The sequence below is a fragment of the Watersipora subatra genome, chromosome 1 (assembly GCF_963576615.1).
Source record: "Watersipora subatra chromosome 1, tzWatSuba1.1, whole genome shotgun sequence".
Lineage (NCBI taxonomy): Eukaryota > Metazoa > Bryozoa > Gymnolaemata > Cheilostomatida > Watersiporidae > Watersipora > Watersipora subatra.
In genome coordinates, this window is record NC_088708.1 from 16,444,234 (window position 1) to 16,466,671 (window position 22,438).

At 35.9% G+C, this 22,438-nt stretch overlaps 1 protein-coding gene across 1 annotated transcript; it reads left to right on the top strand.

Moving 5' to 3' along the window:
• The first annotated feature begins 465 nt into the window (after positions 1 to 465).
• Positions 466 to 22,376, top strand: LOC137392438 (proton-coupled zinc antiporter SLC30A5-like). Its single transcript, XM_068079007.1, has 15 exons — positions 466 to 594; positions 1,713 to 1,817; positions 2,140 to 2,262; positions 3,402 to 3,633; positions 4,975 to 5,145; positions 7,144 to 7,314; positions 8,275 to 8,394; positions 9,168 to 9,339; positions 12,342 to 12,547; positions 15,466 to 15,623; positions 19,133 to 19,262; positions 20,831 to 20,999; positions 21,188 to 21,414; positions 21,709 to 21,837; positions 21,964 to 22,376. The coding sequence occupies exons 2-15, from the start codon at positions 1,753 to 1,755 to the stop codon at positions 22,111 to 22,113; spliced, it is 2,223 nt and encodes a 740-aa protein (XP_067935108.1). The 5' UTR covers positions 466 to 594; positions 1,713 to 1,752; the 3' UTR covers positions 22,114 to 22,376.
• The last annotated feature ends 62 nt before the right edge of the window (positions 22,377 to 22,438 follow it).

The window sequence follows — 22,438 nt, forward strand, 5'->3', positions numbered from 1 at the left end:
ACAGGTTTAACTAGCGTTTAACACCACATTTTATCCAGTTTATGGCCAGAGTAACAACAACAGCAGTATGGTGTTTTGCAATTGGCAGTTTTTTTAGCATGCACCGATGGTTTACAGCCCCCATAGGGTGCTGTATATCATTGCGTGCACACTCTTGATAAACTTAGGAAAATCTTTGCCTCAGAAGTGGGAGTTATTTATGTTCACTTTAAAGTACGATTAGTTCTAATTTAGATTAAATTTAATTGCGTTAGTTAAATCTACATACTCTTATATCATAATATGAGATATGAATCCACAACAACAACGTCACATCAGCAGAGATAGTACCGTGATTATTTTGGTTTAATTTTCGCGGAGTTATCTTCTACTGGTATTTTGATTAAGAGTTCATATTGTCCAAGACATCGCCAGTGCAAGCATCGTTACGCACTGTAACTTTTTGAAAATTGACTTAGTGGGAAGAGAAAGTTGTATATACGGTTGACATTGCAACGCCACGTGAAATATGTTGAAACAAGTTTTCAATTTATTAACTTAACTCTAATGTTGATTACAACGAGAAGTGCCCTGATGTTTATATTGAGGATAAGGGTAACTATCGTTACAGCTTTCGCACACGAAGCAATTTTTTCTTTTAGCATTTTAGCCTATGTAATTTTAGTGACAAGTATTGTAGTCTGCACTAGAAACACCACCTGATAGCAACTGTTCAGTAGCTATGCAACTAATGTACTAAGACATTCACTACGAAATACCTTGTTAATTAAGTTTTAGTTTTTTGTACGTTTCTGTTGTGTCAGGTATTGTTATCACCTTCGACAAGAGTCGGACCTTCGACTATATCGTAGTTAACGAAAATATGAAGTAAACTGCGAACGAAACGAACTACAAAGTTTTTTGTTATTCAATTTTGACGGCGCTATACTTGTAAGATTGTGTTGATGTATTGTTAATGTATGATTGTGTTGTACTTCGTTTAGTATCGCATAACATCGAAGCCTATCAACTGTCTGTGCCAGATTTAAAACATGAAAGTATGGAGTGCGAGCAGACGAATAGAACAATAGGCCCCCCTACAAACATGGAGTATTGTGTGAGTGACAGATGGTTTAAATTGTAGGGTGAAAGTTGACTATGATGAGAATCATATTACAATACCTGTTTTAGGAATATTTTACCTTAGCTAACCGATTTTATAGCATATCTACGTAGGCTCACAATAAATAAGTGTGTTATCGTGTTGTAAAGATTTTTCGTTTATGCCTAAGCTTGATAGAAACTCAGGATATTTGTAGCTAGAATGCTCACATCCCGTGTAATCTCTATTAACTGGTATTATTGTCCTAAAGTTGTAAATTCATGTATATGTATTGTCTTTAGAACAAAAAATCTATCGTCAGAGTCTGACCAATGGGGTTTAAGCCAACAAAGCAAACTGCTGTAACTTTTCTGTTTTTACTTTTTCCAAACTATTTTGTCTGCGCCCAAGAGTATCAATATGATTGGTAAACATGCAAAAACAATTTACTTTGATGCCTCTTGGGTACAATTCTTTAGCCGCCATTAGTCATTTGTGGATGTTTCTTGACTTCTTAAATTGCACATCAAACAATAGTTGGTAAATTCAAAGCATAATATCATATCGGCTAGTTCTATTCTTACATGGTTTCATGTACAATTATAGCTACACTGTTTTACGTCTGTTTCAGCTGGTTTTGTCAACACAACTGGAGACTTTGTGAAGGTAGAATGAGCCCCAGTCCTAGATATGAAGACGGCATTCTCCCTTCAACAACAATATATCCGAAACAAAGGTATACCAGCATTGTGCCTAGCAACTAATCTTTTCAATGCACTGTCTTTTCCATGAGTAGGGAGAGAGGATTATATAATAATGTTTTCTATATGAATATTATTTCTAATGGTTGTATGATGCTTATTTTTTTACAGAATTTTGGCTAGTCCTAACGCTAGCTATAGTTCTATTAGCTCGTCCTAACTCTAGTTATCGTTCTATTGGCTAGTCTTAACTCTAGTTACTGTTCTATTGGCTAGTCCTAACGCTAGCTATCATTCTATTGGCTCGTCCCAACTCTAGCTATCGTTTTATATTTCTACACTTTGACTATTTTGTAGGACTATCTGGTACTCACTATTGCTAATTCTCACAAAGACATTGAAGGCATTCGGACTCTACCTTACATATGATCTTTTAAAGCTGATTCATATAGTTCCTTTCCTTTTCATTGTCAAAGCTGGGTAAGTCTTCTTAAAGGAAAAATCATCCACATGGTGAAGTTTGTTATGTTTTGAATTAGAAACAGCAAATCATCAACTTGCATATACAATGTGTTCATCACATGATCATCACATCACATGATCATCACATCACATGATCATCACATCACATGATCATCACATCACATGATGCACACCAAATCTTGTGAATTGAATGCTTAATATAGATTGTTATGGAAGTGGATTCAGTAAACTTTGGTAAATCATTTATATTACCGGAGAGAGATGTAATTGCTATTCTGTAGAGTCATCATGTGTTGACTGAAATAAAATGTGTATATATGCCGGTCTGGTGTGATATATTAGACTAGTTACTGACACTCATTGGTTAGTGTTATGTTTTCTTTGCATACCAGCAGTCGTAGCCTCTAGTCTGTTGTTAATTTTGTAGCTACGTCTATGACCAGCTTGACAACTAGTCTAACAAACAAAGCACACTAGGTTAGACATAAGTTAATTTTTTTAAACTCTGAAGATCTTGCTAAAAACAATAAATCTACGATTTGTTTATAACAAATAGAAGTTATATCTCCTTGTATATCTACATGAGATAATATGATACAGTCTCTTGTACTACGAGTAGCTGGTTTGTAAACTTCTGGTGATCATAATTCACAGCAGTGTTGTTCGTGTAATGCTTCTCTCAATTTTAGTAAACATAATTTTACCATATCCATAAAATCGTGCAATTTTTACAAAAAAAGTATCTGTATTTTTTGTACAAAGATAAATACCAAAATAATTTTTTAACAGAACCAAGCAGTCAACAGATTTCCAGAGAGTATATGATTAATGATTACCAGTAGAGTCACTGGTAGGAAAGTAGGAGACAACTCTCAAAACTGTTGTCTTGGAGGCCTGCTAATAAAATGTTTTTTCATTGCTTATCATTGTATTTTTATGGTCTGTGAAGTTTACTTTATGATGACTCTCAGTTGCTAGATGAGTCATCATTTATGGTTTATTTTTATATAGAGAGGCATAAAACACTATCGTTGACTAGATATGTATGTCTGTAGCTGTGCTATAAGTTATCTGCCGTAAACATTGTCAATAGGGTTTATAAATCGTCTCTGAATTCTCCTTGGTCTTTCCTACAGATCCGCTGCCGGATTTTTGCTCCTTCAGAGGCCGGCGTGTCGTGGCCTTCATAGGGCACAGCTGCTCCGTCTCATTCGTCATGCCTTTATTAGTTGCTTCCTTAATCTCTTCTGGCTGTTCGGACTGAGTCTGTGCGGCCCGCTAAGGACTATCTTAGTGTTTGAACAAAGTCCACAGGTTATTATAGCAGCTACCGCTGCTCTCTTTAAAAGTATCGGGGGTCCTTCCAAGGTTAGTTTATATTCCTGTTGATTCACTAGCTGACTCGATCACTGCTGTTATGTAGACCAGTTGATAAAGTTTAGTGTGATTTAGTATGGAAGTTGATTATAGCCATTTATTTTATAGGCAATGCATGAAATAAATTTTGTTAAAGATTGACTTGCAACAAAATTCACATTACAGTTGTTTGGTATCAAAAGATTCACCATGTCTTACTCTGCTGAGTTGTAGGGGCAAAATATGTGGAAATGCGATTACAAGCTTTTAAAAGCTCAAAAACGAACAGTTGATCACAGCGATCACGAAAACGCCGTAGGTTGGAATCCCTTTTCAAAAAGGCTCAAATGGGACGTAATTGAACACAATCGCTTCTGTTTACACTTTCATGCAACCTCATTTGTCGAAATATTTTCACAAATATACTTCAGGCATCCAATAAAACCATATCTATTGTCCTTACGTGTTCATTTCATCATTGTAATGTTGTCACTTTTGAGCACAGATCTCAAAACCTACCGTAAAAATTTGTTTAATTTTTTAACTTTAGCTCGGAGGAGTACAAATCATCCTCTAATAAACATGATGAGCCTGTTGGCCAACTGTGATAGTCGAAAAATGCTGCAAAAACACATGGGTCACATGATCAGATTACGACTAGATGATTAGACCAAACTGAAGCATAACTGTAAAGTAGCGAGCAGCTATATTTGATATGGGCTTTCCAGTAAAACCCAAAGTGTTTGTCATAAACTAGTGCTACCATGAAACGTTTTATATTGAGCCTTTTATTGGCCTTTCATTTCACGAAATAAAGAGGTTCCAACCTACGGCGTTTTTGTGATGGCTGCGATTAACTGTTTGTTTTTTTTTAGCTTTTAACAGCTTTTAATCACATTTTCACATATTTTGCCCCTACAACACAACAGAATAAGACATGGTGAATCTTTTGATACCAAATAACTGTAATGTGAATTTTGTTTCAAGTCAACCTTTAAGGAAAAAACAACTTTTACTAAAGCAGCTCTCTAGCATGCGTTTCTCTCAAGTATATACAAAGCAGGACATGAAGTTATTACAATTGAGGTAGAAGCCTATTTATTTTGTGTCTTATTCACAGCCTGACAGCAGACTCTTCGGTATCCTAATGAAGTTGTTATCTGTCAATTGATAATTCTCTGCCAATCACGGGTACCGCCATTTTAGCAGTGGAATTTGCTGAGGTTAAACCTTGTAGTGCTTGACTTGGCTATATATGCAATGAGGAGTTGTGCACCCTTTAATCAAGTTATGCATACATCCACCTTAGACATTGTTAGTGTTCGTGGCTCAATGCAGTTGAATGGATTGCAGTTTCGAGGGGCTATATTTCTGCTACTTGCCATCTTTGGAATCCTCTTTTTTGACCATGATGACTATGATGCATCTGATGGAGAGTCGTTTCATCCTGAAGGTCAGCACAACGGAATAATTAAACACACATTTTATCACTTTCTCACCTGGAGTGGCCTCTCTGATCACAAGGTATTTATTGGAATTGGCTTGTCAGTGTATAATAGCTATAGCGTTGAAAGAGTGTGTAAAACCTGCAAAGTTTATGTAACACGTAAAAATATTTAAGAGGCAGAACCCTTGATGTTCATCAGAAGTCGTCCTCTTCCTCATCGAATATTGTTTAAAGGTTGACTTGCAACAAAATTCACATTACAGTTATTTGGTAGCAAAAGATTCACCATGTCTTACTCTGTTGTGTTGTAGGTGCCAAATACGTGGAAATGTGATTACAAGCTCTTAAAAGCTCAAAAACAAAAAGCCGCCGTAGATTAGAATCTGTTTATTTATCTGACGTAGTCATTACAGTTTGGTTATCGTCTTGTCACGTGATGTTCTCACGTGTATTGAGAGGCCAATAAAAAGCTCACTATAAAACATATCGTAACACTAGTTTATAACAAACACTTCGGGTTTTACCGAAGTCCCCGCATTAAATATAGATGCTCGCTACTTTACAGTTTTGTTTCGGCATTATTCAATCGTCAAATCGTAATCTGATCACGTGACCCAATACTTCGCAAATAATTTTTGCAGCACTTTTCGATTATCACAGGTGACCAACAGGCTCGTCATGATTATTAGACAATGATATGTACTCCTTCGAGCTAAGGTTAAAAAGTTTAACGATTTTTTACGGTAAGTTATAAGATGTCGGTGCTCAAAAGTGACAGCATTACAATGACGATAGAATAGACGCGTAAGAACAATAGACATGGTTTTATTGAATGCGTGAAGTATATTTGTGAAAATATTTCGACGAATGAGGTCGCATGAAAGTGTAAACAGAAACTATCCTGTAACAACTACGTCTCATTGAGCCGTTTTGGAAAGCGAATCCAAACTACGGCGGTGTCGTGTGGCTGCGATTAACTGTTCGTTTTTGAGCTTTTAAGAGCTTGTAATCTCATTCCCATATATTTTGCGCCTTCAACACAACAGAGTAAGACATTGTGAATCTTATGATACCAAATAACCGTAATGTGAATTTTTCTTCAAGTCAACCTTTAATCATTCAGTTATTACTAGTACTATGTAGTTAACTTTCAACTGGCTTAACTGCAATGCTTTGAGCAGTTGGTAATGTATGATTATCTTGTCATTCTTTTAGAATTTTATATTGTGTTTAGGTCTGTCATTAGCTCTCTGCTTCTACTACTATTATTTTCAATTCGTTACTGATATAGTTAGAGATGCTTTCTGATGAAGTGGCCGTATTTTTGCTGTGGTCTTGTTGCCTGGAGTGTCTGACCTGTGAACAGGGTTCCATTCCCAAAAGAGGCCGCCAGGGGTGACAGAAACGGCATCCAACCTTTAGTATCTCTCTGCAACGGCATGTCTCCAGTAGTCAAGGTTCTCCTGCCACTGGACTCAGATATGTCCAGCCAAGATCACAGAGACATTGTTTGTACAACAATGGCTCTTAAAAACACACAGTCTTTGCTTGCAGTGAGCTAAGCAGTCATCATGCTTGATCTTTGAAGGGTTCCCCGCCCATTGCCTACTCATACTTTAGGTGCGACCTTTCAAAGACAAAAGCAAAAGTCGCTAAATTTTGGACAATTCATCCTTTTTAATCAAACTTGTGTGTAATATATAAAAATAAACAACATGAAATTTCCAATTTGATCTGCGTTAGACATATAGAAGCAACCCACGTTTCTCAAGCTCTGCTATATACTCACCCATATATACTGTTTTATAGGTCGCTGATTCGAAAGGCAGACCAGACAAAGGATGGAAAATTTGTGTTTTGTTTTGCCGTAGATTAGAATGTGACAAAAGTTTTACTTGAATCTGTAATACATTTGGTGTTAAGTTTTCTTTGATGAGAGTCCATAGCACTTTTACTATTACACATGAGAACAAGTGCTAGCAGGTGTTCTTGTACACGTCTCTAATTCATCAATATAATAACTTGTGGCTCAACATGTAGCCTATGTTCAACAATTTCTGCTTTTCTCACGACAGGGTGGTGTGGTTCTACTGGCAGTCACACTTTTGGCCAGCGTAGTTTTTCACAACCAGTCCAAGAAGTTGGCCTTGGATCTCGGAGGTGCAAAGAGAGTGAATGCTCTATCTACAGCATTATCAACTATGATGCTGCTTCCTTGGGCTCTTTTCATACATTCAACGGATGAGGTGAATCCAGTGTATATATATATATGTTGTTGCTGGTTTAATATCTTGCAGACATCGTAAAGACATTTTTTAGAGGGATCACTATTATTCAACAGTGTGGCTATTGTGTAACACTGTGTACCTGTATAACATAGTGTAATCAATGCCTAACATGGTATGGGCGTTGTTTAACACAGCGTGAACATTGTCAAACACAACTTGACATTTTCTAACACAGTGTTGACTTTGTTTAATATGATGTGGATGATGACGAACACAGTTTTGAGATTTTTTAACACAGAATGGATACTGTTTAATTGAGCGTGGGTGGTCACTAACTCAAAGTGGGCTGTGTTTAACACAGTGTAGACATGGTCTAATCCAATGTTTATTGTGTTTCATATGGTTGTGAGAATATATTTTTCTGATTCGAATTTGAAATGCTTGTAGTTTAACTAGGAATATCTAATTTTGTGTGGCTGGTCAAACCATAATATTGTATTACTGTTTAGTTTATGAACTTTAGAATTCTATTGTGTACATAAACTTCTTCCCAACTGGATAATTTTTATCGAACGTATTCATTCTGTGATTATCAGTCTTATTATCAGTTACTACCTGTATTATTATCAGTTACTACCTGTATTATTATCAGTTACTACCTGTATTATTATCAGTTACTACCTGTATTATTATCAGTTACTACCTGTATTATTATCAGTTACTACCTGTATTATTATCAGTTACTACCTGTATTATTATCAGTTACTACCTGTATTATTATCAGTTACTACCTGTATTATTATCAGTTACTACCTGTATTATCATCAGTTACTACCTGTATTATTATCAGTTGCTACCTGTATTATTATCAGTTGCTACCTGTATTATTATCAGTTTACGGTTGTCAATTGCTATTAGAGATAGGACATGCTACTCTTCATCACTGTGATCTTCACTTAGTTTGTTTATCGCATACAGGAGAGCGTATGGATAGCGTTCAGCAATGGCCTCCTCCCATTTACTCTAGTCATAATCACCGTATTTCTCCTCGACTATTATGTAGAGGCAGTCGCTTCCAACAAGCTCGAACCTATGCAGGTTGGTGCACTCTCCATTTGTTCTATTTCCTGTTTTAGACTTTCTCTCATTATTTTATGTCCCCTTAGCCTCTGTCCGAGTGTCAGACGTGTCCACTGGTTTAGTTCATCTGTGTTCACTTAGTTCAGCCTTGATCAATTGCTTGTGATTATTTAACCCAGAGGCCAAGGTCATTGAATATTAAATATTTATTGAAATTGTTAGCAGGCGAGCAGAATAGTCAGAATGGGTATGACAAGCGAACAAACGGAGTTTTAAGGCGTTTCAAAATTGTTCCTAATTTATCATCTTGCTCAGATATGAAACACGTTTCAACTGGAACTGAAGCATTTCTTTTCTCCAATAATAATTATTAGAGAAATGATTATTGTCCTGATTATTGTCAAACTGCTTTAAGAGTTTCTAAATTATTAGGGACTTTCACATACAGCTGTCATAAGGTACTGCTGTGTGCCTACACTTGTCATCTGAGAATGTGTGAGCAAAGTTATTTCGAGCTTCACCTGATCAGATTTGAGTAACCGTGTAAACTGCATAAGTGTTAATAACTTGGGCACTTTAGCTGTTTTGACAATTATGTGAAACCTTTTTCAAGTATCTTTTTTGCAGTTTTTTTTCACTCTTTACTTTACATATTAGGCATGAATATGATCCCTAAATTATTCCAGTTTATGATTAGCGTATCATAGAATCTGGTGGAAGGTGAAATGAAGGAGATACGGCATAATCTATATCTTGTGCCAACAGTTAGTGTACGGCTCAGCTTATTGCAGGTGGCCAAGACAGGTTCATTGACTATATTCGCTGCAGGATTGCTCCTGAGTCTCGTCTGGAGCCATCCATTTGTAGAGGCATTAACGACTCTCACTAAATATAAGGAAATGATTACCGAAGATCATCTTCTCTCTGGTGGAGTTATCTTCTCTATTATACTCATGATTATTGGTAGGTAATCTTTACTATAATAAGAGCCATGTTCGTCCGTCTGTCCGAAGGCATGCTGAAGGCGCTAGAAAAAAATGCATTGCGCAGGAATTGAACTGTAATATCCCGATTTGCAGCTGAGCGTGCTACTAACTGTACCACCGGGACATTCCTCAGCATTGTGGAATAGTTGTGCACATACTGACTATACACGATTATATCTCACGGTGCCCGGAACTACCAGCGTATTAGTGCCTATGGTGACTCTATTGCTTTGTTTAATTTGTTTATATCATTTTTTAAATTTGTTTTTCCTAAAAAGGACTTGGTCCATTAAAAATTTTAGCTTTGAAAAATTCATGAAGGAATTTTTTATTATTTAAACTAACCTGGTTTACTGCATCGCAAAAACGGTTGTTAGTAGACGCAGGTTTTCATTATTTTGTTGCTTTTGAAAATTGGATATTTTTAAATAGTTACAATGAAATAACATATTAAGTTGTTATTTATAACATGAAAGTCTACATTTTTTATTATGCTTACCAAATTGTGTTGATGGTTAGCATTTCAGGCAAAAATAACGACATGTCTAGCAAAAAAATTAACATTTTATGTGAGTGCATTATTAACTTCCTTCATAAGAAATTTAATTAGTGTTGTAAGTAGAGATGGAACGAGACACGAGACATCTCGAGTATCGACCTGTCTCGTATCGGTCTCGTCTCGACTTAACTATTGCCAAACTCGAGACAGGAAATAGAACTGAAGCGCCTGCGCACGACTTTTAAAACATGGCTTTCGCGGTGACAACAACTCCATATATTGTAATGAATTGCGGGCAACTGCCTTTAAACTTATACGTACCAGGTCTGTTACTAACTGTTGTTATTGATTGTGTTGGCCGCCGAGTCTAATCATGTAGTCCAGACAACGGCCCTGTTAATATATTGTAGTCCGGTTCTGTGTCCTTAAAACAGATACCGGGTCGTATCCAATTACCTTCCGGATAATACGATTTAATAAATAAGACTGTTGCGGGTAAAATATCTGTATTTTATTGTATCGTGTCCAAACACCATTTGCCCTTCATAAAATTCAGGCCTCTTTTGTATACTACCAATTGCGGGTAAAACCTGCCCGTACACGGAGAAACGAACTAAAGGCCGTGTCGACCATAGTCCGTGTTCGAGTAACAATGATATTATCGTTAGTTCAATATAAGAATATATACAGTAATTCATATAATTTCATGAGTACAATTTAAATATAATTCACATACTGCAGTTAATACACAAACAAAACTAAAAACAAATATACATGTACAAAGCAATATGTTTATAATAATTAGTATCAATCAAGCTCAAATTTCTTAGAAATATATAACTTCGCTATTTTAGAGCTGTTTGTGTCACCTTTAGTTACAAAAAAATACATGCATATCGCAATTAAATGTTGTATTTAAATTGGTAACATCAGGTGAAAATTCAATTTATAAGGAGGTTTATCAATTTTATATATTAAGTACGCTAGTCCTTGTGTAGTGAAATCATCACCAAATGCACATTATTTTACTGTCTCGTGTCTCGAATTTTTGCAAGACACTGTCTCGAGTCTCGTCTCGAACTTAAAAAACCTGTCTCGTTCCACCTCTAGCTGTAGGTCATAGGCTAAATTTGTAATCAATAAACAATAAAGATTAGATAAAGCTAAACATGGGCTGTATTAGTGTGGGCATGAGTTGTGGGTAGGGTAGGAGTTGTGGTTGTGAGTTGTGGGTATGAGATTGCCAAAGAATTATGGCTGAAAGGAAAGCTGTGGGTATAGGTAGTATTTCGATGCTGCATGTAACACCAATTGCAGGACATGTTCTAACCCTCTGACCTGTACATAAATTCATGTAATTGTATTTCAAGGTATCAGCTGCTATCAAACTTTAAGGCTAATTTTGGTATATAAAAACAAAGGTACCACACTGAGTTGCAGCGGCTATTGTACTATTTCAATTTTAGCAATAATGTTAATCAATTATAGTAATTTAATTAGTCTAGAAAAATATTGAATCAACAAATTTTACAAACAAAACTGCATGATTAATTTCTGATTTCAACTTTGGTATAAAAAAAGTAAAGATATTCAAATGTCCTCTCATTAAATTTTTTAATTATTTGCTGCCGTTGATGTCGGTATAGTTGTTGAAAACTTTGTTTTTTACTTTTCGATTTTGAAAGCATTTGATTTCTTTTCCAAAGAAATTTAACTTATACTGCCTTGTTTGAACGATAAACTTAACCTAAAATTATTTAGCCTTTTAACCAATCTGTTTGCAGACAATGTCAGTCTTCTTTCTAACAGTAACATCTTCAACAATCATAATTACAGGATTAGAGTAATAATTGGAAGTTTTTCTGAGCGGTTTAGTGCTAACATCTTGACACAAAACTAAGAGGAAAATGAATATATTTAAATTACAAGAATTCAACAACCTGCCTGATCACCCAGGTATGAGATCTACTAATAGATCTTACAAGGAAAGTAAAAACATAGAGCCATTTTCATAGAAGTACAGTAGGACACTGCTCAGCCACTACTCCTTCGATATCAGTTGTTTCATTCTGGCTACTGATCATTATTCATGAGCCTTGCATCCTGAATGCTATATTCATGACTCGTTTAGAAATTCACAAATTATGAAAAGCCACTAAAGATGGTTGATGAATGAGTCATGTAAAAGATTATTCGTACTCGCTTACAGCTTTTGTCAAAGTTTTAGCAAAGCATTTTGACAGCAATACATAAATTTCCTAATTGGATTCCTTTGGTGAATATGGTAGGTAGGTCGTAGGATACGTAGGTCAATGGTTTTCAAGTAAATGTATTATCGTTTGCTGTAATGTATCTGCTTATCTCTGTTCTGTTAATATGTTCGAGTTGAACCGTTCACTGGAACTCTAGAGCTCACGTAGAGATCATGTAGAGATATATGTCGATAATTATGGAGTAACTGATTGTCTCTTACCTTTCAGCGACCACCACGCTGACGAGCTCGAACAAGCAGAGTCGTGGCAGCATTGTCGGCTACTCATCAGCCGGTCAGCCTCTATACAGTTTTCCTGAGGAGCACACGCACAAGTCTGGTCACTCTACTTTCTCAGTCATACGAAGTGGCGTACGACAAGTCCTCGAGGAGAGGGACTCGAGGAGCATCTTCTACTTCCTTTTACTCAACCTCGTATGTTATACATAAAAACAATAACAACATAAAAACAGTAATAACATGCTCTGACTAAGCATCTTCATACCAGATGGTTAGAAACTAGTTTTAAGCAATTCATATGTTAGGAAATGTGAAGTTGGAGTATTTTTTAAAATGATCTATTTTCCAACGTTTATTTAATATTTATCTCTTTTTTAACATCACAATCTGCTGTCAGCAGTCATGTCAATATGAGTAGTGAACAAACGTTTGTTAACCGACAGAATGTATTCCTAATAGACATCACTCTTTGTTATTTACTGAGCACCATGTTGGGCTGATATATCTTACTTGTGGTTTTTCGACATATGCATGCATCTTTAAAAACTCAAAGCGCAGTTTTTTCAATTTAAACACATACTTTTTAAATTAAGTATTATTTCTATCATTTCTATTGATGTTCAACAATTCTGACCTGACTCAACAACCGAAGTATATTAGGACATACTGCATTTAAAAGTTATTGAAACATTGCAGTTGCGTAACTTAATATAAAGAGGATGATTAAAATTAGAAATAAAGCATTAAAATAATAAAACGGTTATAAACTGAGCACCTTAAAAACTCAAAGCGTAGTTTTTTTTCAATTCAAACACATACTTTATAAATTAAGTATTATTTCCATTGATGTTCAACGTGTTAAGACATGTTGAACATCAATTGAATGGTTGTTACCTGACTTGACAACCAAAGTATATTTGGACATCCTACATTCAAAAGTTTTTGTAGTGTTGCAGTTGCGTAACTGACTATAAAAAGGATGATGAAAATTAGAAATAAAACGTTAAACACAATAAAAGGATTATAAACTGAGTTATTTTGTTAACTTTACCTAGTATAAGGTAGGGTAAAATGTACAGCCCATCTCTCAGCACCTTAACTTTGGAACCTATGCATTGACGAGCCTGCACTTCTGTTTGCATAACTCTAAGATAGAATAACTCTGAAAATCTCTTTCTTAATGTAACTTTTACATATAATTTAGGTTTTCACATTAGTTTCATAATTATAATGTATTTCTTTTAATGTAAATAGTAATGATTTTAATGCAATTATCTTCAGTATTTACTAACAAAGTATTTTTTGTGAAAATATTTGCTTTAGCACTATGCATCATATGCATCAACAGTTTTAATAGGCGAAGAGATCTCATAACGGTTTAATATGGTCTGTACTAAAAATATTCTGAGCTCTAGTACTTTTAAACTTGACTAGTTGAGTAAGTTGACTTACCAGGTTACTGTAAGATGGTATGGTATGGTGCTGATGTGATAAACATCTGTTGAATCGTTCAAGACACGCGCAGGCGAGAGCAAGTTAAGATATTTTTATTCAAATGGACGGAATGTGAGGTCAAAAGTGCTTTGGCTTCATATGCTCACAGCAAATGGGTGAGCTTTATCGTGATTGGCCATCATCTGAAACAAAGTCAGCAAGCAATAGGAATGTCACAGCTAGCGTATTACAGCCAATTTCAACTAAGTTCTGCGCCTGGGCTGATCTCTTAGCAGAGACAGCATACACGCCCTATTTAAGAACGTTCAACTCCTTGCAATATGGGTGGCCTTGAAAAAGGCCATTTTGGTGGTGGGTCAGTAGGCTCTCAGGCTAAATCTTTCCAAAGTTTTGCAAGTTTTCTTTCTTTCTGACGTATGAGGGCGATGTAGACTCGTCTTACGCCGCAGGCGATCTCGATATGTGAACAACTGAGTCCGAGTCGCAACCTTCGTCGTCTTCGCTGCTGTAGGTCCATTATTTTCTGGTTGATGAGAGCTAGTTGGAACTCAGCTGATCGTTTCTCTCTCTCCGTTCTGATTATGCACCTCCGTATGGATCTCTGAAAACGCACGTAATCGTTGGCAGACATAACTCGCATGCTTCTCTGGCAGACAGAAGTTGATAAATGCTTGAAGAGCCTATCATACTTCACTTTTTATACCGCACATTCTCTGGTTGACACTTCAGCTTCGTGAGAGCTTGTCGCATTTCTATGGTGTCGGGTGTCACTTGCTCGCGCCATCGCTGCCAGGTTCTTTCTCTTGTCTTGAGTAATCTTTGTCACTTACGTTTGGCTCTTATTTCTGGTTCCAAATTTTATACAGCAATCCTAATGCAGCCAGGGACATTGAGAGTGATTAAAATTAAATGGTGTTCAATTTTAACAATCGGTAATTGTTTTCATTACTGTAATTACTGTAATTATGTGATATTATAATCTGGCGGCATATATAATCCGTGGCTTTCCCATTCTTGCTATCGCATCTATTGAACAAGATAATTGCCATGGCACAATTCTTTGGAGACGACACTTCAGAATATGTTTTGTCAGATGTACTTGCAGGTGCTTATTGATTCCTTCGTGTTCCTTCATTTCCATATCTTGTGCTGTATAATTTGAAACTTGCTGGCATGCATCCCAATATGGTTAAGTAATGCTTGCCATACACATTAAAAAAAAACTAGTGCAAACAGTTTAATATGGAAATTCTTTTGAAGCTATTAATAAGCAAAAATGCTATAAAATTTTTGTTTCATATTTTCTCACCTTCTGATTGATGTCAGAAGGTCAGTAGGTGAGAATCGGTGGGTTGATGTTGTAAAGTATCTGTCGCAACTCTTTTATTAATCACCGTTCTTTATGTCTATGTTTCTCTCTAGCTTTTTGATATCCATTCTAGATAGTGTGTAAAACTTGGTGAGCTGTCGCGATCTTGACGATGCAAACTATAGTAAAGTTTTATGTTTAAAATGTATCAAAACAGGAATAGCCTCAAGTTCACACAAATGAACCACTCGATTCATCAGTCTTTTGTTATTTCAAGTTATAATTTGCAAATACATGCTATTGCTGTTAGCTCAACAAACATGTTATTATAGGTACTTTTTTATGACAGAGTTTTACATTTGTGGAGCTGACGTATGGGGCGTGGACGAATAGCCTTGGTCTTATATCAGATGGCTTTCACATGCTCTTTGACTGCTCAGCTCTGGTGGTCGGGCTATATGCCGCTGTCATGAGTCGCTGGAAGCCCACAAGAACATTTTCCTATGGGTGAGCTGCCAATGATATCTAACAGTTTTAATCCATCTAAAAGTAGTAAATCTAGAGTAACAGCCAAGGTTGTGATGCGTTAGAACTGCGTTGCGTCATCGCAGTACAGTTCGCAGTAATTTTGCAGTGCATTACAACTTTTTATTGCGCAGTAGACATTTGCCGCTACTGCAACTGTGCTCATACTGCAATCTACTGCGCATTTCCACGAAGAATTAACTGAAACCTGCTTTATGCATACTACAAATAGACATTCTTCAAAACTTGATACAGTCATACTTCGACTTACGAGCTTAATGCGTTTCGAGACTGAGCTCGTATGTCAATTTACTCGCATGTTGGTGCAATTTATATATATATAGAACAATTAAATATATATTGATTGGTTTCCATACTCTAAAAAAATGCAAATAAAACACTCAAAACAAGATATTGTAATAGAAAGAACATGTTGGTTATTGTCCTAACTTACCACATGCTTTCAAAAAGCAACAAATAAAAAGTAATGCAAGGAAATGTGATTAATTAAAATGTAAAATTAAATACATACAATAGCAGCTAACGCTAGCATTTGCCTGGGAGGGAGATATAAGTTATCCTTCATTACGACAGTTGACTTTGATAAATCTGGATTTTATCAATGTCTTAACAGACAAACTTAGAAGCAAACCTAAAAGCAAACTTTCATTTTTAACTTAACGTAATTAAAATTTCTTCGGCGTTCATAGTTTGAAGTTTCTCGCTGGTTAGCTAATTTTTCCTTTGCTTCGCTTTCACGACTAGCTGGCCGTTTTAAAATAAACCTATCTAAGGACATTTGCCTTTGTCTCCCTTTCAACATGTTTCGATTAGGACGAACACAGGTGTCGTCACAAAGGGTTAATGCACGACCACTAGCCAACTTGTCCGAATGTCTATTTTTATAGTTTTGATGGATAGCACCGGCCTTTTCACATAGCATCGTTTCAGTTGCGCTGTCACCGGCCAATTGCTTATCTTTTATCCAATGTCTGAGCAGTCTCTCCATCAGCGGTCGTGAAGATCGCTGCACCGTTTAGAAACTGTGGTTAGTCCTTTTGCAAACTAAATGCACTGAATATAATCCTTCTGTTTGATAATTGTGGATGTATTTCTGTCATATTGCTGAGCTAGCTCATTCACGCATACACATTTCGCATATTTTTCAATAATTTTCCGTTGAATATCAATTGTTATCATTTGCTTTTTCTTTACATTATTGTTCATTTTACTGGCAAACTTTTGGTCTACACACAGTACTTTTAATTCACATAATTCTGCACTGAAAATCGCGCACAAAAAACACGGTACAAAAGTATAACCTGAGCAGTTAAAAAATACCGAGTGATGCTGTTCTCATAAAACACCTCCGGCATACTTGGCAACTGACTCACGTGCTCATATCTCAAACATGGCTCGTATGTTAGTGCTAAAACTTGCTTAAAAGCTGGCTCGTATCTCAAGTTTCTCGTACGTTGGAGCACTCGTAAGTTGAAGTATTACTGTACCATATGTTTACTCCAACTGCATTGTATAAAAATTGTCAGATGCTATGTTTAGCAAGCTCATGAGCGTGCGCTCTAACTTCTATGTCATTTCCGAATATGGAGTCAAGCATTATCTCCATTTCAATCGATGAAATTGGAGTCTTTGTGTTTTCATTAGAGCTGCACAATGATCGCGTTAATTAAACGATTAACGCGGCCAGTACAAATAAACGATTAACTGAGTTGGGCCAATTAATCTTCAATTAAAATACAACCGAGGTGATGATCTTGATGTGGTTCCTTTCCTTTGTATTGTTTATTACCATAAGTTAGTAATACTAACATAGCAGGTTACTACCATTTAATTTACTAACAAATAAAGATTATGACAAGCAACACTTTCTTACCAATAAATTACAACCACAATTATTTTGCACTCAACTATGAAAACACAGTGAGTCGCTAACATTAAACTTCTTTATACAACGCACAAGCGCCGTGCCGATCTAGCTGTAAGTGGCCATGTTGTTAGTTGTTTGAACATGTTTCTAGGTAATAGCAACAAAAGCGATTTCAGTATTTTTTAATATGTATCTTACAGTTTATTTTTGTTTATTTTTAAAAACTTCCTCAAGTAAATTATACATGTATTTTCATTTTTCAAAAAAGTCACAATCATATTTCAGCTTCAGAATATCAGTTATATAAGATTGACACTTTATTGGAACATGAAAGCAGAAAATATCTTCCACCCTAGATAGCGCATTTCTGTAAGTTGTTGGAAGCGTAAACAAGAAAGCTAAGTGCAGTATATGCCAGAAAGAATCTGCTTACCACTACAGCACATCATCATTAAGATATATTTTAACTAATTTTCATCCTACCGCGCAGAAATCATCACCAGCTGTCGCAGACAATAAATAATACTACTGACTACCTGTGAGCAGCTATTCTCTAAAGCTGGCAATATTGTATGTAGGAAGAGGGCATCTTTTTATTCAGATAATGTTAATAAACTGTGCTGTCTCAACTCTTGGCTGACTTGATTATAGACTTTCATAGACAGTTTTCATACTCATAATAATTATTACATTGTAACTTATGTACATTGTACATAACATGTACTACTGCTAACAATTGTCTAAAATATAATTAATCTATAGGTAGCTGTATTATTTGTTTTTGAATATGCAGATTTTTGCTAGATTAATTCCAAGATTAATCGAAGATTAACTGGTTCAGACCAGTTATTAATCGCGATCAATTTTTATAATCGTTGTGCAGCTCTAGTTTTCATTAACATTATATATTAAAACCATAATAAATGTTCGTTTCAATTATATACAAAATGGTCATGTGATCAATTTGTTTCCCACTCATACCCAAGTCTGAGCAGTATTCATATCATTCGATTGTGTCGTGGCTGAGTCAAAGTCAGCTCAATACTTGATTCTGTGATGAGTTTGCATAAAATTGCGTTGTGCATTTATATGCATACAGTGTAATTCAAAAGTTTCTAATGCTTATAGCTCTGCGAAATATGTGCTAGCAACACTCCTCTGCATCTAGCACTGCAGACTGCGGTAGGCAATACTATGACTCCACTAATACTGCTTACTGCGAATTAGAAAATAATTGTATTGCGTGTATACGGCGTACTGTACAGCAATAAAAGTACACATTGCAATTACACTGCCTGACTAAGACAGGCAGTGTAATTGCTTGTCCTAGTCGGGCAATTATACTGCCTGTAGCAGTATAATTGCTCGATTATTGCACTGCTAATGCAATTACATGGATTTTCAGTCAAAAATTTACGTCAAAAAGTTGCAGTCAACTGCAATGCATTTTACATATTAGCATTTTACGTTGTTTTTTTGTAATGGTCGTAACCCTGGTAAGAGGTCTGTCGGGTTGGACCTGCCATATTTTTAGGCTTTGACATCGATTTGTAACTTGGAATGTCGTGTCTGCATGAAAATTAGTCCGTTGCTTGTATTGCAGGTATGACAGAGTAGAGACGCTCTCAGGTTTTATAAATGGCCTCTTTTTGGTAATAGTTTCCTTCTTCATCTTATTGGCTGCAGCTTCACGTATCCTCCATCCCCCGCACATCAACACCGACAGGCTCCTAGTAAGTCTATAGAGTTCCTAACGAGAAACTCATCTCATAAAGGTTGACTAGCACTACGCATAGCAGTTGTTTCTTCCAACTAGGCTAGTAATATCTCTGTCTGGAGAACCTCTTGTCCAAGTTTGTTCCGACTAATTCATTTTTTGACTTGTAAAATCGTTAAGTATGAATATTTCTATTGTGATAAAGTCGAACCTTTACTTGTGATCATTTCTGCATTGGAGGTTTTCGACATGCGATGTAGAGTTTGAGCAGATATTTGTTTCTTAGTATTAAGTAATCTCAAACATATGACATCCTAAATTTTTTAAACATCTACAGTTTTGTAAGTAAAAATAAAAAATTCATAAAAAGTAAAATTAAAAGATAGGAATAAAAAAGTATATAAATTAATTTACCTCGTATATAGAGTAAGTTACAGCGCATGTTTGTATTATTTATTCTACTTCCGAACATACATATTCCATTCAAGTGTTTCTAAGGTAGAGGAGCGATAACAATCTCCTTTGACTTATCATGCTTTTATTAATTTCAGTTTTCGTCTAATTCAGTTTTTCTATTTAGTTTTACATAATGCTAGATGAATTACCTGAAGTATTTATGGTTATTTTGGGCTGCTGAACGTAGCGAATGAAATACAATGCACCCTTGTAAGAATATATACTCAACATATAACAGTCTCGACATGCACAGCAAATATCAAAATGGATTAACTTCTTACGCTGATGTCTGACTGTGTATTATTGATCTATCAATGTCACAATCTGCTGTCGGCAGTCATGTCAATATGAGTAGTGAACAAACGTTTGTTAAGTAACAGAATGTGTTCCCAATAGATGTCACTTTTTTTATTTACTGAGCATTTTTTATTTATTTTTTATTTTATTTTGTTGGGCTAATATATCTTACTTGTGGTTTTTTGACATGTGCATGCATCTTTAAAAACTCAAAGTGCAGTTTTTTCAATTTAAACACATGATTTATAAATTAAGTATTATTTCTATCGTTTCTATTGATATTCAACATGTCTTACCTGACTCAACAACCGAAGTATATTAGGGCATACTACATTCAAAAGTTATTGAAACATTGCAGTTGCGTAACCTAATATAAAGAGGATGATTAAAAATTAGAAATAAAGCATTAAAATAATAAAACGGTTATAAACCGAGTTATTTTGTTAACTTTACTTAGTTTAAGGTAGGGTAAAGTGTACAGCCCATCTCTCAGCACCTTCACTTTGGAACCTATGCATTGACGAGCCTGCATGACGTGTGTATGCATGTTTAAACATTTGAACCGCAGTTCGTTTTCAATACTGAGTATTATAAGAGGACTTACTCGTGTCAGCCATAACAGCCAAGGCATCACATGCTTGTCGTATGCTAAACACCCGCTTATCCTTTTGTGTAATGTAATAAGAATTTGTGGATGCTATATATTTAACACTGTTAACTCGTTTATGAAACAAAGGCTAACAATTTCATGTTAACTGCTTCTTTTATGCACATCCCACATGCATGCACACAAATCACCCAATTCCTGTTGATCTCTTTCAATCTGCGTAGGTCGTGTCTGTCCTTGGACTTCTAGTCAATTTATTTGGCATAGCTGCCTTTAGCCATGCACACACACATGGCGGTGGTGGACATTCACACAGTGGACATGGTCATTCACACGGTGCTGATAGCCATGGCCATTCTCATGGTGATGATAAAGGAAACTCTAACATGCGAGGTAAGACAGAACATGCTGAGATGGTCAGGAATGCCAATATTCCTCTCAAACGATTATTATCAGCTCAAGTGAGAGACAAATAACGTGCACTGGTTAACTCATCCTGTTGTCTTAAGCAAAAATTATAATTGCTTTAAGTGTTCATACTATCAACTATTCATAAGGGCTTGTCGTGTCATTCATTACAGGTGTATTCCTTCACGTGCTCGCTGACACTCTAGGCAGTGTGGGAGTTATCATCTCTACGTTACTCATTCAGTACTTTGGCTGGAATATAGCAGACCCGCTGTGTTCCATTTTTATTGGGGTGATGATATTTATTAGTGTCATACCCTTATTGTCAGACACAGCAAACGTTTTGCTGCTTCGGCTTCCTTCAGAACTGCAGTCCGATATATCCATAGCTCTACAAAAAGTAAGTAGAAAGTAAATGGAAGTCAAAATGGAACATATTTAATAAAGGTGATTGAGTTTTCAGTTAATCTCAGTGTGGAGATCATTCATACAGTTGTATAATTGTTATAGAATAAATAAGTTTGATTATTTTACGTGCTGTTTGTAAATGCTCTGGTGGCCAAAGGTCAGCTGGCATTCCACTGATTGGTCAGTTGTTTAACGTCTCCTATTAGAACGGATAGATCGCTCATGATTCTTTGACCATTAGTTTTCTATTTTGTTTTACTAATCGTCAAAATGTAATGAATTTTAGATATTGTCTTTGGAAGGCGTCCTGTCATACAGAGATCAGCATTTCTGGAGGCACTCTGGTAGCGTGCTATGTGGAACTTTGCATATACAGATCTCTCCTTCAGCCAGTGAGCAGCACACTGTACAGCAGGTGAGTCGGCTCTATTGGTGGCCATCTGGTAATTGACTTGAACATATCTCTATGGTCATGTATCAGTTTATTTGGTGATTTTATAGCTTACGAACCTAAATCTTTTACCATGATAACTGATTTCAGGGCGCGTCAATATTAAAGGGAATTGGTATAAAGAATCTCACCCTACAGGTTGAGAAGGAGCAGTACTATCACCATCTTACTGCTCTGAACACACCTTCCACTCTCAATTCTAATCTGTCTTATAACTCGTCTATAGTTAGAGCTATATAGCATTGAAGAATTAGCTAGTGCACAGGTTACATATAATTAGCAGTCTGTCTATTGTACATACATAGACGTGGCAGTTGAGAATTTTTTTATCCTATTTGCAAAACGTTTCCATAAATTTTTGACATGTCTTTTTATTTATTGAAGACCTAGCATTTCCTGAACAACACTATCTTGTACAGTATTTGCTTTTACTTACAGCATTCTATTGTTACAATTTTATTGTTAGATATATGGCTGCAAGAATAATAAAATGACATGAAGGGGGATTAAAAATGGTTTTTAATTGACTAACCCTTATTTTTTACCATGTTTTTCTGCTCTTGAC